Source organism: Schistocerca nitens, chromosome 1 (genome assembly GCF_023898315.1).
Source record: "Schistocerca nitens isolate TAMUIC-IGC-003100 chromosome 1, iqSchNite1.1, whole genome shotgun sequence".
Lineage (NCBI taxonomy): Eukaryota > Metazoa > Arthropoda > Insecta > Orthoptera > Acrididae > Schistocerca > Schistocerca nitens.
This window is the reverse complement of record NC_064614.1, coordinates 1015337473-1015355487: the sequence shown is the minus strand read 5'-3', so window position 1 is coordinate 1015355487 and position 18015 is coordinate 1015337473. Positions and strand designations below refer to the sequence as shown.

The 18015-nt window shown below is 40.2% G+C and overlaps 1 protein-coding gene and 1 long non-coding RNA gene across 2 annotated transcripts in view; one reads left to right on the top strand and one right to left on the bottom strand.

Moving 5' to 3' along the window:
• The window catches only part of LOC126196198 (uncharacterized), a 91176-nt gene that overhangs the window by 1151 nt on the left and 72010 nt on the right, over positions 1-18015 (bottom strand). The window lies entirely within an intron of this gene.
• The window catches only part of LOC126196166 (progestin and adipoQ receptor family member 4), a 223889-nt gene that overhangs the window by 144814 nt on the left and 61060 nt on the right, over positions 1-18015 (top strand). Inside the window, exon 3 of the mRNA XM_049934546.1 lies at positions 11484-11587. Within this exon, the coding sequence (XP_049790503.1) occupies positions 11484-11587 (104 nt within the window). The remainder of the gene's footprint in view (positions 1-11483; positions 11588-18015) is intronic.

The window sequence follows — 18015 nt, the reverse complement described above, 5'->3', positions numbered from 1 at the left end:
AGAGGATTTCAGTCACAGACAGGCACAACAAAAAGACAACTAAACAAGTAAGCTTTCAGCCAGAATGCCTTCTTCTGAAATAGGTAACTTACAAACACACATTCATGTAAATGAAGCTCACACCCACATGACCACTGTCTCTGGCTACCAAGGCATGACTGCACATTTTGGCCTCAACAGTCCGACAGTGGCCATGTGTGTGTGAGCTGTGCTTGCATGAATGTGTGTGTATGTTGTCTATTTCAGGAGAAGAGCTTCTGTGCAAAAGGCTACATGTTTAGTAGCCTTTTTGTTGTGCCTGTCTGCAACTCAGCATTTCCACTGTATGGTGAGTACCAATCTAACCTCTTCATAATACTGTTATTATTCTATTGTGGATTTTCCTTTGCTTGAGAATACATATAGAATCATATTGGTGTAATGGGGTGATGTGAACTGTTGGGATGTGATGGCATGAAGCTGAATGCAGAACAGTCTATCATGGAGTTTGTCACGAAACTGGCTGTCCTTTAACGCACAGCTGCAGATGTTGTTGTTGTGGTCTTCAGTCCTGAGACTGGCTTGATGCAGCTCTCCATCCTACTCTATCCTGTGCAAGCTTCTTCATCTCCCAGTACCTACTGCAGCCTACATCCTTCTGAATCTGCTTAGTGCATGCATCTCTTGGTCTCCCTCTACGATTTTTACCCTCCACACTGCCCTCCAGTACTAAATTGCTGATCCCTTGATGCCTCAGAACATGTCCTACCAACCGATCCCTTCTTCTAGTCAAGTTGTGCCACAAACTCCTCTTCTCCCCAATTCTATTCAATACCTCATCATTAGTTATGTGATCTACCCATCTAATCTTCAGCATTCTTCTGTAGCACCACATTTCGAAAGCTTCTATTCTCTTCTTGTCTGAACTATTTATCGTCCATATTTCACTTCCATACATGGCTACACTCCATACAAATACTTTCAGAAACGACTTTCTGACACTTAAATCAATACTCGATGTTAACAAATTTCTCTTCTTCAGAAAAGCTTTCCTTGCGATTGCCAGTCTACATTTTATATCCTCTCTACTTCGACCATCTGTTATTTTACTCCCCAAATAGCAAAACTCCTTTAGTACTTTAAGAGTCTCATTTTCTAATCTAATTCCCTCAGCATCACCTGACTTCATTCGACAACATTCCATTATCCTCGTTTTGCTTCTGTTGATGTTCATCTTATGCCCTCCTTTCAAGACACTGTCCATTCCATTCAACTGCTCTGCCAAGTCCTTTGTTGTCTCTGACAGAATTCCAATGTCATCGGCGTACCTCAAAGTTTTTATTTCTTCTCCATGGATTTTGATACCTACTCTGAACTTTTCCTTTGTTTCCTTTACTGCTTGCTCCATATACAGATTGAATAGCATCGGGGAGAGGCTACAAACCTGTCTCACTCCCTTCCCAACCACTGCTTCCCTTTCATATCCCTCGACTCTTATAACTGCCATCTGATTTCTGTAAAAATTGTAAATAGCCTTTCGCTCCCTTTATTTTACCCCTGCCACCTTCAGAATTTGAAAGAGTGTATTCCAGTCAACATTGTCAAAAGCTTTCTCTAAGTCTACAAATGCTGGAAACATAGGTTTGTCTTTCCTTAATCTTTCTTCTAAGATAAGTCGCATGGTCAGTATTGCCTCATGTGTTCCAACATTTCTACGGAATCCAAACCGATCTTCCCTGAGGTTGGCTTCTACCAGTTTTTCCATTCGTCTGTAAAGATTTCACGTTAGTATTTTGCAGCTGTGACTTATTAAACTGATAGTTTGGTAATTGTCACATCTGTCAACACCTGCTTTCTTTGGGATTGGAATTATTATATTCTTCTTGAAGTCTGAGGGAATTTCGCCTGTCTCATACATCTTGCTCACCAGATGGTAGAGTTTTGTAAGGACTGGCTCTTCCAAGGCCGTCAGTAGTTCTAGTGGAATGTTATCTACTCCGGGGCCTTGTTCCGACTCATGTCTTTCAGTGCTCTGTCAAACTCTTCACGCAGTATCGTGTATCCCATTTCGTCTTCATCTACCTCCTCTTCCATTTCCATAATATTGTCCTCAAGAACATTGCCCCTGTATAGACCCTCTATATACTCCTTCCACATTTCTGCTTTCTCTTTTTTGCTTAGAACTGGGTTTCCATCTGTGCTCTTGATATTCATGCAAGTGGTTCTCTTTTCTCCAAAGGTCTCTTTGATTTTCCTGTAGGTAGTATCTATCTTACCCCTTGTGAAATAAGCCTCTACATCCTTACATTTATCCTCTAGTCATCCCTGCTTAGCCATTTTGCACTTCCTGTCGATCTCATTTTTGAGACATTTGTATTCCTTTTTGCCTGATTCACTTACTGCATTTTTGTATTTTCTCCTTTCATCAATTAAATTCAGTATCTCTTCTGTTACCCAAGGATTTCTACTCACCCTCGTCTTTTTACCTACTTGATCCTCTGCTGCCTTCACTATTTCATTCCTCAAAGCTACCCATTCTTCTTCTACTTTATTTCTTTCCCCCATTCCTGTCAATTGTTCCCTTATGCTCTCCCTGAAACTCTGTACAACCTCTGGTTCTTTCAGTTTATCCAGGTCCCATCTCCTTAAATTCCCACCTTTTTGCAGTTTCTTCAGTTTTAATCTAAAGTTCATAACCAATAGATTGTGGTCAGAATCCACATCTGACCCTGGAAATGTCTTACAATTTAAAATCTGGTTCCTAAATTTCTGCCTTACCCTTATATAATCTATCTGAAACCTTTTGGTATCTCCAGGGTTTTTCCATGTATACAACCTTCTTTCATGATTCTTGAACCAAGTTTTAGCTATGGTTAAGTTATACTCCGTGCAAAATTCTACTAGGCGGCTTCCTCTTTCATTTCTTCCCCCTAATCCATATTCACCTACTCCGTTTCCTTCTCTTCCTTTTCCTACTGTCGAATTCCAGTGACCCATGACTATTAAATTTTCGTCTCCTTTCACTACCTGAATAATTTCTTTTATCTCATCATACATTTCATCAATTTCTTCAACATCTGCAGAGCTAGCTGGCATATAAACTTGTACTACTGTAGTAGGTTTGGGCTACGTGTCTATCTTGGCCACAATAATGCATTCACTATGCTGTTTGTTGTAGCTTACCCTCACTCCTATTTTTTTATTCATTATTAAACCTACCCCAGCATTACCCCTATTTGATTTTGTATTCATATCCCTGTATACGCCTGACCAGATGTCTTGTTCCTCCTGTCACTGAACTTCACTAATTCCCACTATATCTAACTTTAACCTATCCATTTCCCTTTTTAAATTTTCTAACCTACCTGCCCGATTAAGGGATCTGACATTCCACGCTCCGATCCGTAGAATGCCAGTTTTCTTTCTCCTGATAACAACATCCTCTTGAGTAGTCCCAGCCTGGAGATCCAAATGGGGGGACTATTTTACCTCCAGAATATCTTACCCAAGAGGATGCCATCACCATTTAATCATACAGTAAAGCAGCATGCCCTTGGGAAAAATTATGGCTGTAGTTTCCCCTTGCTTTCAGCCGTTCACAGTACCACAACAGCAAGGCCGTTTTGGTTAGTGTTACAGGGCCAGATCAGTCAATCATCCAGACTGTTGCCCCTGCAACTACTGAAAAGGCTGCTGCCCCTCCTCAGGAACCACACATTTGTCTGGCCTCTCAACAGATACCCCTCCGTTGTGGTTGCACCTACAGTACGGCTATCTGTATCGTTGAGGCACGCAAGCCTCCCCACCAATGGCAAGGTCCATGGTTCATGGGAAAGCAGCTGCAGATAGTGCAATAACATGTTTTATGTTGTTGTTGGTGGTGGTCTTCAGTGCAGAGACTGGTTTGATGCAGCTCTCTGTGCTACTCTATCCTGTGCAAGCCTCTTTATCTCAAAATATTTACTGCAACCTACATCCTTTTGAAACTGCTTAGTGTATTCATGTCTTGGTCTCCCTCTATGATTTTTACCCTCCACACCTCCCTCAAATACTAAATTGGTGATCCCTTGATGCCTCAGAATATGTCCTGCCAACCAATCCCTTCTTCTAGTCAAGTTGTGCCACAAATTCCTCTTCTCCCCAATTCTATTCAGTAACTTCTCATTAGTTACATGATCTGTCCATCTAATCTTCAGCATTCTTCTGTAGCAACACATTTCGAAAGCTTCTACTCTTTTCTTGTCTAAACTGTTTATCATCCATGTTTCACTTTCATACATGGCTACACTCCATACAGATACTTTCAGAAAAAATTTCCTGACACTTAAATCTATACTTGATGTTAACAAGTTTCTCTTCTTCAGAAACACTTTCCTTGCCATTGCCAGCCTACATTTTCTATCTTCTTTACTTCGACCATCATCAGTATTCTGCTCCCCAAATAGCAAAATTAATCTACTTCTTTAAGTGTCTCATTTCCTAATCTAATTCCATCAGCATCACCTGATTTGATTTGACTACATTCCATTATCCTTGTTTTGCTTTTGTTGGCGTTCATCTTACATCCTCCTTCCAAGACATTGTCCATTCCATTCAACTGCTCTTCAGGTCTTTTGCTTTCTCTGACAGAATTACAATGTCATCGGCAAACCTCGCAGTTTATATTTCTTCTCCATCGATTTTAATTCCTACTCCAAATTTTTCTTTTGTTTCCTTTACTGCTTGCTCAATATACGGATTGAATAACATCGGGGATAGGCTACAACCCTGTCTCACTCCCTTCCCAACCACTGCTTCCCCTTCATGCCCCTCAACTCTTATAACAGCCATATGGTTTCTGTACAAATTGTAAATAGCCTTTCACTCCCAGTATTTGACCTCTGCCACCTTTGTAATTTGAAAGAGAGTATTGTACTCAACATTGTCAAAAGCTTTCTCTAAGTCTGCAAATGCTAGAAATGTGGGTTTTCCTTGTCTTAATCTATTTTCCAAGATACGTTGTAGGGTCCGTATTGCCTCAAGAGTTGCAACATTTCAACAGAACCCAAACTGATCTTCCCTGAGGTCAGCTTCTACCAGTTTTTCCACTTGTCTGTAAGGAATTCGTGTTAGTATTTTGCAGCCGTGACTTATTAAACTGATAATTCGATAATTTTCACACCTGTCAACGCTTGCTTTCTTTGGCTTTGTAATTATTATATTCTTCTTGAAGTCTGAGGGTATTGCGTGTCTCATACATCTTGCTCACCAGATGGTAGAGTTTTGTCAGGACTGGTTTTCCCAAAGCTATCAGTAGTTCTAATCGAATGTTGTCTACTCACTCCTGTGGCCTTGTTTTGACTTAGGTCTTTCAGTGCTCTGTCAAACTCTTCACACAGTATCATTTCTCCCATTTCATCTTCATCTACATCCTCTTCCATTTCCATAATATTGTTTTCAAGTACATCGCCCTTGTATAGACTCTCAATATACTCCTTCTTCCTTTATGCCTTCCCTTCTTTGCTTACAACTGGTTTGCCATCTGATTCTTCTTCTACTGTATTTCTATCCCCATTATTGTGAATCATTCTCTAATTCTCTCTCCGAAACTGTCTACAACCTCTGGTTATTTCATTTTATCCAGGTCCCATCTTCTTAAATTCATGTCTGTTGCAGTTTCTTCAGTTTTAATCTACAATTCATGACCAATAGATTGTGGCCAAAGTCCACATCTACCTCAGGAAATGCCTTACAATTTAAAACCTGGTTCCTAAATCTCTGTCTTACCATTATATAATCTGCCTGAAACATTCCAGTGTCTTCAGGCCTCTTCCACATATACAACCTTCTTTCATGATTCTTAAACCAAATGTTAGCTATGATTAAGTTATGGTCTGTGCAAAATTCTACCAGGTGGCTTCCTCTTTCATTCCTTACCCCCAGCCCATATTCACCTACTACTTTTCCTTCTCTTCCTTTTCTTACTATCGAATTCCAGTCCCCATAACTATTAATTTTTTGTCTCCCTTCACTATCTGAACAATTTCTTTTATCTCATCATACATTTCTTCAATCTCTTCATCATCTGTGGAGTTAGTTGGCATATAAACTTGTACTACTGTGGTAGGTGTGGACTTCGTGTCTATCTTGGCTACAATAATTCGTTCACTATGTTGTTCATAGTAGCTTACCCGCACTCCTATTTTTTATTCATTATTAAACCTTCTCCTGCATTACCCCTATTTGATTTTGTATTCATAACCCTGTAAATGCCTGACCAGATGTCTTGTTCCTCCTGCCACTGAACTTCACTAATTCCCACTATATCTAGCTTTAAACTATCCATTTCCTTTTTTAAATTTTCTAACCTACCTGCCCGATTAAAGGATCTGACATCCCACACTACGATCTGTAGAATGCCAGTTTTCTTTCTCCTGATAATGATGTCCCACCCAGACATCCAAATGGGGGACTACTTTACCTCCATAATATTTTACCCAAGAGGATGCCATCATCGTTTAACCATACAGTAAAGCTGCATGCTCTCGGGTAACATTACAGCTGTAGTTTCTCCTTGCTTTCAGCTGTTGCAGTACCAGCACAGCAAGGCCATTTTGGTTAATGTTACAAGACCAGATCAGTCAATCATCCAGACTGTTGCCTCTGTCGCTACCGAAAAGGCTGCTGCCCCTCTTCAAGAACCACACCTTTTTCTGGCCTCTCAACAGATACCCCTCCATTGTGGTTGCATCTATGGTATGGCTATCTGTATTGCTGAGGCATGCAAGCCTCCCCACCAAAGGTAAGGTCCGTGGTTCATGGGAGGAATATGTTTTATAGGCATGGAGAAAAAAGAAACATCCAGAGTCCGAACTGCAATGTCACACATTTTTTTCAGCAAGGATAGTTTGCTCTAAAGGTGTATTATTTTTATACACAGAACAGGTATCGAGCAAAAGCAAGTTGCTTTAACCAGCTATTGGCTAAAAACACTGCTCATACCATTTTTATAGTTCCTTTACACCAGTTTTCCCACTCTTGCTTGCTGCGACATAAATATTTCCTACTCTTCTTGCAAGATCACACATGCAAGAATGAATCATAGGGGGGAAGAGCACCTCCAATTTCTCACAGCACAATAAATAAGTTTCCAGTCAGTTTACTATCCAGATTAACAGTCAGCATAATTGTACATCAATGCATTAAGGCACTGATGTTAGTAGATCGTGATACAGTTCTCAGGGTATCTCTAATTTCCGGGGTTCCTTTCATATGCATTCAAATGCTGATTAGTCAGAGTTGACAACAAATTCCTTACTAAACAATGCAATAAGTTTGTTTTATCTCATCTACAAATTTTTGGCCTGATTCCCCAGTTTGCTGTGCATCATCAAGCTGACACTTTGGTTGAAATTTTGTTATCCTATGTCTTCCAATACTGTATCACTATTTGAAGTTATGTAACCATCCACTGCTTTCCTTGAAATCACTGTAATCTATGTTGTGTGTAATTTGAAGTTCGTTACAAAATGGGCCACTGCCATGCACATCCCACAAATTATATCGAGCATCCTTGAAACACACAAACACCAGTTTTTGTAACAAGTGCACCTTGCCCTCCCTTGAATATCCATTGTATTTTCTTATGCATTACAAGGTCATATTCCTATGTATTTATTTGAAATATTTTCATATTTTTTTTTTTTTATTATGCTTCAGATGATCTTCCACGTATGTAATTATGTTTAGTACCCGCACCTTGGAAAATGAGTGTTCTTTTCTATGTTTCACTGGAGATGAGATTTGAGGCTCACTGTGTGACAAGAATAATGAACTGCATCACTCAACACCTGTTTCAACACCACTTTCACTTGTTTAGCACATATCATCATCATTGTACTCCCCATGTACATTGTCTGCACCATCAAGCATACATGACACCACACATTCCACTGACTGATCTCGCAGAAATGGTAATATTTCATCTGCCACTTCTTTCTCAATATGCAAAATTCCTTGTGTTCCCATCTGACAAAATGTCAACTTTGGCAACAGTTGCCACGCGGGATTAGCCGAGCGGTCTAATGCGCTGCAGTCATGGACTGTGTGGCTGGTCCCGGCGGAGGTTCGAGTCCTCCCTCGGGCATGGGTGTGTGTGTTTGTTCCTAGGATAATTTACGTTAAGTAGTGTGTAGGCTTAGGGACTGATGACCTTAGCAGTTAAGTCCCATAAGATTTCACACACATCTGAACATTTTTTGCAACAGTTGTTGCAGATATAATGCAATGTTTGTTTTGTTTATTGTTGCCATTGCTCTGCTCTGTAGCAGCACCACTAGCACTGTAGTATTGTTATGAATTACTCATCACTAAGCATTTCAACTATGCTCCATAGCCTCACGCTATGCTCACCATTGGATACCTCAAGTCCCACCCCTATTGCCATTAGCAGCCAATATTTTGGTTGATTGGTAGACAACATGTGAGGCATCAAATGGCGAAAACGTCATTGCCCTTTTTTGACCTTGCACTCAAATGTTTCTAGTCAGATATAAGAATGAATAATAGCAGCTAAGATTCAAGTATTGGTGTACTAGTTATGTGCTACAAGGAATTGATATGTCATAGGGTAAGAAAAAATATGTGCCATAAATCACAGAGCTTTGGTGGAGAAGAAAAAAGGAAAGAGACAGAAAGAAGAATTATAGTAAGTAAACAATACAAGCTCTCTCTTAGTGCAGTACAAGTGCACCCACTAACAGAAAAAAACAGTGAGTTCAGAATGGAATATCTCTCCTTCAAAAATAGGGAAAACAAGGGAAGAAAAGAAATAGACAACTTACGTGTTTTCCATCCCAGTGTCTTTTTAGTTTTTTATAAAGCAGTACAAAATGTGAAATATCTGTATAACCCACATCTGTTCCTTTGCTGCAGTATTCTTATCTCAGATCTTCAGTGATATGCAAATAGATTTACATTCATCATAACATAGCGTGTAACTTTTTTATGTTAAGTAAGGTTTTGTACTTCAGATTTATCTATATTCATTTCATATTATCTGTTATTATGAATGCAATATATCAAGAGCAATCAAAATATTCCATGATGATAATCAATTATTAAAACTGCTCAGAATCCAAAATTATTCATTTAGAGACCTATCTGACACCTCACACCTTACAAAATATTTACACATATATATGAACTCCAGAATTGATTTTCACAATCAAAAGTTGATTTTTTTTTTTTTTCGCTATTTACACATTACCACATTTTTTTGATGTGTTATAGTGAACATATTGCTGCTTAACTGCAAACAAATTCATTGAATACAGTTCCTGACATGGGACTCTTGTAAGAGCAAAATATTATTAACATGGTTTAGTAAATAAGTAATATATGAAACTGATCGAAGTAACCCAAATATAGCTTTATTCATAAACTTCTGAACAATAAAGGAAAGAAGTCTCTTGTGACTCCACACATAACAAGAGAAAATGGTCATACAGAAGGTGGAACAAAAATGTTACACAGAACAACTGATGTGAGTGGTACAAGCTAAAAGAACATAGTGAGTGTGAGACAGTGCTGCTCCATGCATATATAGGCATGAGTCACCAAGAAAGCACAGCATAGAACATCCCATGTGCATGCTTCCTTCCTATAGGTGGCCCTAGTGGCCAACCTTCACTGATAGTTGGTGGTTGATGTAAGTACATATGGCAATGACACTCTCTCAGCACATTCACACATACATAGTAGGATACAGCACACCTCTACCTCATGCGAAGAGGGTGCCCAGGTGATGGAGGAGATCCTGGAGGCCTGACAAGAGACACATCCATTGGAGCCAGAGCAGTGGCAGATGCTGCCAATGGTGAGGACAGGACAATGTGTCGGGTGTGCACTGGAGCATAGGGCCAGAACGCAAGAATACACGGGCATGTCCAAGGGCAGTGAGCCCATACAGCACCTAACCACAGCTTCAGGGAGGATGATGCCATTCCCATCTCTGCGTCGTCAGCAGCACGCAGGTCCCAGTGCAGAGGAGACAGAGCTGGACCTCCTGGCAATGATGGCTGAGGCAATGATGCTGAGCGGGCAGGTGGAGGCAGCCTGACCAGAACAGCAGACTGTGGCAACGGACCCTAAGCCAAAGATAGATCAGTGCCAGTGCTGGGAAGCTGGATCTCCATGGCATGTGGAGGAAGCAGCCACAGCAGATGACAACAGGCTTGAGGCGGAGGGTGGTGGATGGGCAGGGGAGACTGTAGCCACACCCACAACCCATTAGCTTCTGGCAGTGAGTGGTGGCACAACTGGTCAAAGAGGCATGCCACCAGCCCATCGACCAGCCCATCAGCCATATGGATATCAGAAAGATGGCATCCCCAGTGGTGGACAACAATCCCTGGCCAAAATACATGTCTCCTAGCTAAAAGCTTAGTGTGCAAGACTCCTCAATGGCCCAGGTAGGGAAGGTATAGAATCTTGCACCATAACGCAGTGGGAATGACTACTATGGGAGAGGGTTCTTCCATGGACAACAGCAAAACACTGTCGAAAACAGCTGTGCAGGGGTTCCAAAACCCGACCCAGTGGTTTATTTGGCCTACCCTGTTGAACAAACTGAACCAGCTGGTGGAGAAGTGGGTTGGCAGCAACTGCAACTGCTATGCGTGAGCTCATAATTGGGAAACTCCCCACTGTGGCCAGTATCCAGATGGAAGCAAAGCGATTCTTCCTGATCAAAGTTTGGATAACGACCTACAGGAAGGTGGAGCATGTTCAGGTATAGGTCAAAAATGGATTTTGTAATTGTAGATAAACAAGAACAGTGGCAAAGCACGTGGGCAGTGCCCTGCCTTGTCAGGCAAGGAATTGTAAGGGTTAAGATGGAAACCAAGGGTCTATGGTCAGTAGTAAGGTGAAACTTGGAGCCATACAGAAAAACATGAAATTTCTGGAGAGCATAGACTCTGGCAAGAGCCTGTTTTCCAGCTGAGAGCAACGCTGCTGGGCTGGAGTGAGAGATTTAGAGGTGAAAGCAACAGGTTGTTCAGAGCTGTCAGCATGCCAGTACATTAGGACTGTGCTGAGGCCATACTGTGACGCAACAGTCACCAAATCGTGCTGGTCCAGAGAGAATGTAGCTAAACAACTGGCTAAGAGTAGTTAGAATTTCAACTTTTTAAAAGCATGAATGATGCAACATGATGTTTCATTGTATGTGTTATGGCTAATATTTTGTTTTGGTGTTCTTTTCAGTTTTATGATATCATGCAATCACTGATCAGTAGTCATCATGTAAAAAATTAAAATTTGGTACTTGTTGTAGTAATTGAATTTCCCTCCCTCTATATATCAGCCGGCTGGTATGTGTATCATGAGCATAAATGTGTTACAGATGTGTGCTAAAACTTAAAGTTTTCTAATTAATCGAGAGTATGAATAGGTAATTTACACACTTATTATACTGTATTCATCACAACTGACTTAAACTATTTTCACTGAATATGTTTCAGGTGCCCTTCCAGCTATTTCTGCATCCACATATTGTTTGCCACGACTCTGTCGATATGTCATAGTTTGTTTCTACTGTGTTCTTTCCATATGGGGCCTCTACAAGGTATGTCAAAATATAATACCTTTTAATTCCAAACACAATTTTCATACTATTGTTCCCTCTTAAGAAGATAATAACATGGAGATGCACAATGAAGAAGAAACTTTGTTAAATATCTGCAGCCATTAGAATTTGGAAAGTTTCTAGCAAATATTGTTTAATCTGCTAACTTTATGGTAAAAAGGATACCAATAAATGTTTGTCAATCATTGAAATTCATCCAGACTTCTTGTACCATGGAAAGACTCACAAATAATGCAGAATAAATATTAATTATATAGACATGTCAAAGTTCATACATTAACAAGTGTAAGGAAATTAATTAGGCAACACATTTCTGAAAATATTGAAAGGATTGTCAATCTCTTCTTGTTCTCTAACTTCTTGCTATATCCTTTTCTATCTTCTTTGACCTGGTGAACTGATTATCATTAATGCTAATACATGAACAGCCATCAAAATAAAAATTCATTTGACAATACTAATACTTTCAATATGAGACAGTGTCCCTATAATACACAAGGTTCTTAGTCACGTGTGTGGTACATAATTAAGTCTCACTCAGTGTCTGCAAATAGAATGTCAAGTTGTAATTATTTATCTGCCTTGTCTGATGGCTTCATAAAAATATCATACAAGGTCTGTTCAAAAAATTTTGGAACTTTGTGCACAATTTTTTTCTATGCTTACCCTTTACTTATTGTGCATGGTGTCCTTCGAAATACTCTCCTCCACAATTGATACACCACTCCCAATGCCGTTTCCACTTCCAGAAGCAGTCTTGGTGTGCCTCTTGCTGGACTGTACAAAGCATCTTCTCGGAATTTTCTTTTATCTCGTCTATCGTTGCAGATCTTCATCGTTTCAATGGAGCTTTCAACTTTAGAAATAAAAATAAGTCTTCAGGGGCCAGGGCTGGAGAGTACAGAGCATGAAGCAACACAGTGGTTTCATTTTTTGTCAAATAGTCACACACCAACAGGGATGAATGTGCAGGGGCATTATCGTGATGCAAGAACCACAAATTGTCTTACCACATTTCAGGTCATTTCCTTCTCACATTTTTTCACAGGTGTCACAACACAACACAATAGTACCATCAATTAACAGTTTATCCCTGTGACACAAATTCATAATGAACTAATCCTTCAAAGTCAAAGAAAACTATCTGCATGGCTTTGAAATTTGACCTTATGTGACAAGCTTTTTTTGGTCTTGGAGAACCTTCTCCCACTATTGTGAAGACTGAACCTTGGTCTCAACATCATAACTATAGACCCACACAGTTATGATTCTTTCAAGGAACATCTTGTTCTCATTTGCATGATCCAAAAGCTATTCACAGAAAGCAAGGTGAAGATCTTTCTTGTCTTGACTCATGAGCCGTGGAACGATCTGGGAGGCAACATGATGCATTCCAAGATGCTGTGTCAGGATTTCTTGACATGATCCATGTGACATTTTACCTTCTTCTGAAATCTCTTGGACTGTCAGTCTTCAATAGGCACGCACAATTTTGTTGGCATTCCTGACATGAGCGTTGTCAGTAGATATTGAAGGACGTCCTAAACTAGGATCATCCTTAACTTTAATCTTGCCATTTTGAAACCATGTGAATCACTCAAGTGTGGCTGAAGCACTCATCACTGTAGGCTTCCTACATAATTTGGTGTGTCTCTGTAAAGGATTTCTTGAGTTTCATGCAAAATTTAATGCAGACATCCTGCTCCTCTAACTCTGCCAGCTCAGTATTCACAAACTTTGTCACACAATGTTCTACTCAATACAGCACTGAACAATAACCGAGAGACATACAGCAATGAAACTTCCAGCAGTTACACATTAAACACAGGCATGGATGCCAACCACATTTCACTCCAACACACTATTGGTGCAAAATTATGAATTTTCCATAATTTTTTGAACAGATGTCATATTTTAAAAGTAATAATTTACTGTAATAATGTGTCTTATTTTGTTGGATAATTCAAAGCTGTTTGTATTCATGGCACTTAAGTATAAACAGCCTATAGCTCTCCTATGAATTAACCCAGGTCTGTGTGTAATAACACACAGCGGTATTTCTGAGATCAATGAAAACCAAACCAAATTCCAGACAGATTAAATTGTGACAGTGTTAGACTTCTCAGTAAGTAGATTAATGCCACAGATGTCAACAACCAACAGCCAGGATCTAATATTACATATTATTTCTATATTTATGAGAAGTCAATGTATTCCAGCATTGTCACTCATCTGCACAAAATGAGATACTTGTAGTTTGTATTTGAAAAGGACCATCATATTGACAGTGATTTATACAAGTATTATGTACATGAGTAAAATTTTAAATGACAAAAATGTAACAGCTAATCCACCACATAGTATATGGCAGAAGATACTAAAAGTTTCACTATCTTTTCTGCCCTTTGCTGTTCCATTCATGGATGTTTCACAGAATATCAGTGTATACACTGAAAACACAAAAGAGCATTAAAGGGCATAGTGGGCATCTGAAGATGAACTTACAATCAGCTATAAATATTGGCAGGAAACCAATGATAGTTTACAGACTAGTTTCAGTCCAGGCAGCAAGTATGTATAACAGCACAACTCGCAGCACCTAGAGGAAACAACTCGGTCAGACATCAAAATATTGTGCATGAAATGGAAACAACAACTCAGTTGAACACTCATAAGTATGTCGTTAACAGTTTGCCATGATCTGCCATTGGCCATTCACACTGGTAGCTGTTTAGATTTCACACCCACGTAAATACAGTACAGTATTTGCAGCACGGCTTTCATATATGATCCCATTCCTTTTAGACAGTACTCATCCCAAAAACTGATAGCTGTTTCTCTGCACTGAGGAACTCATCTACATCAGGAGACATGAGTAAACTTCTGCCTAAAATATTACCAAAACTCCAAAAAGTAGTAGTCTGTCTCACATCCAAACGATAACAAGCCCTAAGTCACTCCTACTCCCAATCCCCTGGCTTCATGGCCCCTTTCTTAGTGATTACTCAGATACAATACCTATTCATTACACATATTCACCTCCTCTTTTTGCAGCTCAATCACATTTATTTACTACTCAATCAAAGATAAGGTCATATGTGAAAGCAGCCACATCACGTACTAGCTGTGCTTTGTTTACTGTGCAGCATTCTGCCTTATGTGACACTTAATTAGCTGTCTCCAGGGAAATGGCAACCACCAAATTGCAAACTCAACCATGTGGTGACACAAAATACTGCATGAGGCAATGCCATTGACTTCACTGGATCCTGTCCACAAGAACCAGCTCCTTTGAATTGCACAAGTCCGAATTTTCACTTCAAATTTTTCTCAATTCTCAAAATCCCTCTGACCTTAACTTCTGCTGCCCCATCTTCAGTTGACTCATTCTAGCTCCCTCACCCTAACCATTTCCTTTCCTGTCTCAACATTTTACTCCCCCTCCCTCCCTCCCTCCCTCCCTAAATATCTATCTGTCTCTTTCTCTCACACTCCATTTCATCAGTTTTGTGTTTATCATTTATAATAATTAATCCTCATTTTACCACTTCCATGAGAGCCGTCTGTCTTGCCCTCTTCTGCTTCCACTGTACCCTTCCCCTTCCTTGCCAAATACTTGATTAGATTGCTGGAAGGAGAAAGATAGACAGTGAGAAAGGTGTGTGTGTGTGTGTGTGTGTGTGTGTGTGTGTGTGTGTGTGTGTGTGTGTGTGTGTGTGTGTGTGTGTGTGTGTGTGTGCATGCACGTGTGATAAATTGGGAAACTGAAAGAATAGCTTAGTTGAAAGCTAGTGAATGGTTGTCTGTTCTTGTTTTCCATTATTTCCCAATCCAATATGTAATAACCATAAAATTAGAAGTACTACATTTTTGCTAGAATACATAGTTCAACATATTACGGTTCTATGCACTTCAGTATGGAACCGCTACGGTCGCAGGTTCGAATGCTGCCTCGGGCATGGATGTGTGTGATGTCCTTAGGTTAGTTAGGTTTAAGTAGTTCTAAGTTCTATGGGACTGATGACCTCAGATGTTAAGTCCCATAGTGCTCAGAGCCATTTGACCCATTTTTCAACATATTATGAAAAGGATAGATTCCAACTCACACATTAATATTTCAGTGAAAGTCTTCTTCAGAAAAGAAAACACACACACACATTCACCCAAGCAAGCACACCTCATGCACACATGAACACTTTTGCTGCCCACTCTAGCCAGAATGCAAATGTCATGTTGAACAAAAGCAGGAATCCAGAGTAGGGTAAGGAAACGGAAGGGTTAGCAGTCCACAGATAAGTGGAGAGAAGAATGCTGTCTGTTGGAGCATGCAGGGTTTAAATGGCATCAGGACCAGACTGCCAGGTGCAGCATTGGATTCGGTGGGAGGCTGTTGAGAGGTGTGTGTGTGTGGTGGTGGTGGTGGAGGTGGGGCTGGGGGGGGGGGGGGGGGGGGCACACAGACAGGCAATATCCTCACACCTAGTCTGGAAATAGATTGCCCGTGCCAAGTCCTCACACATTTGCAAGCCTCCCACTGCCCCCAAGAACCAGCTACGAAGCACCCCCTTCGGCACCCAGTACCACCCTGGACCAGAACAACTGGACCACATCCTTCATCAGGGCTTTGATAATCTATCACCAAACCCTGAAATTAGGGACATCTTACCAAGATCTTTCCTACCTCTCCTAAATTGGTGTTCCACCACACTCTGACCTCTACTACATCCTAGTGCATCCTTAGTCCATCCCTATGCCACTCTCAAACCCAATCCTATGCCACAGAGATTATATCCCTGTGGAAGATCTGGTGCAAGACCTGCTCAATTCACCCAACAGCACTTTCTATTCCAGTCCTACCACAGGCTTACCTTACCCCCTCAGAGGCCAGGCCACCAGAGATAGCAGCCACATCATATACCAGCTCTGCTGCAATCATTGCCCAGCTCTTTATATTGGTATGACTATCAAACAGCTGTCTAACAGGATGAATACCATTACAAAATGCTGGTAAGACAAAAAATTCCCTCTTTAACCATAGTCTGCAAACCATTGTGAAGTGTTTGACAGAGGGCACTTAGCATAGTGATACATGTCACAATTCCTTCCCATTCCAAACGTGTTTGACGCATTTGATAAATGATTGCTTAAATGCCTCTGTGTGTGCTTTAAGTAATGTAATCTTGTTTTGACAGTCCCTATGGGAGTGATATGTTGCGGGTTACAAAACATCTCTAGATTCTTCATTAACACTGGCTCTTGAAATTTTGTAAGCAGACTTTCACAGAATAACTTATGTCTTTCTCCAAACCTCTAGCATTTCAGGTTTTCCAACAGTTCCATGACACTCTCCCATGACTGAAACAAACCTATGATCATTTGTGCTCATTTCTTTACATACTATCCTCTGTTAGACCTATTTGGTATGGGTCCAACACATTTGAGCAATATTCCGAGATGGAATGCACAAGTGATTTTTAAGCAGTCTCCTTTTGTAAACTTGCCAGGATTTTGCCATTAGACTACCAATGAAATGAAGTCTGCCACCTACTTATAGGAGGTTTGATCTCATACATATTTAAAATACACCCCCATAGCAGTTTATAGGATGTGTTTCACTTGATTACAACCAATCTAACAAAATGTTCCCAGAAATCAGCAGTGTTATGTAACACTCATAACTTTTCAATATTATCTTGGCCTTGTAGATCCATTTATTCATTTACTCACTCAACCATAAGACAGCCCTCAAGCTGCATAAGGTGCCCTCCATAATTACAAAAATATATGTCAGGTGTTTATTTTAACAGATTGTATTGCACAATGTGCAGTTGTATGATTTTATAATCACACAACGCTAAATTTAGTTACACTACTTATACAAAGTTGTTCTACACCCACTCTTAAGAATGATAAGGATAAAAGCTATTATTTTATAATTAAATTGGTAGATTACTTACATTGCTATTGACAAATTCCTCAACAGTGTAGAAAGATTTTTCTCTCAGACTGGATTCTATAATCTTTCTGGACTTATTAGTATTTAACTGCCTCATTCCACTTGTTAATTTATTAAAAAGAGACCTGCCTGCATGCAGAAAGTATTTTTGAGTTGTTGTTAGTCCAGAAGGAGGGAGATGGTGGTTAGTATTTAGCATCTTGTCGACAACGAGGTCATTAGAGATGGCGGACAAGCTTCGAAGAGGGAAGGATGGGGAAGGAAAATGGCCTGGGCCATTCAAAGGAACTATCCTATGGTTTATCTGAAGGAATTTAAGGTAATCACAGAAAATCCAAATCTGCATGGCCAGACACGGGTTTGAACCATCATCCTTCCGACTGCGAGTCCAGTGTGCTAACCACTGTGCCACCTCACATGGTTGTCAGTCTAGTCCAGGGAATATGCAGAG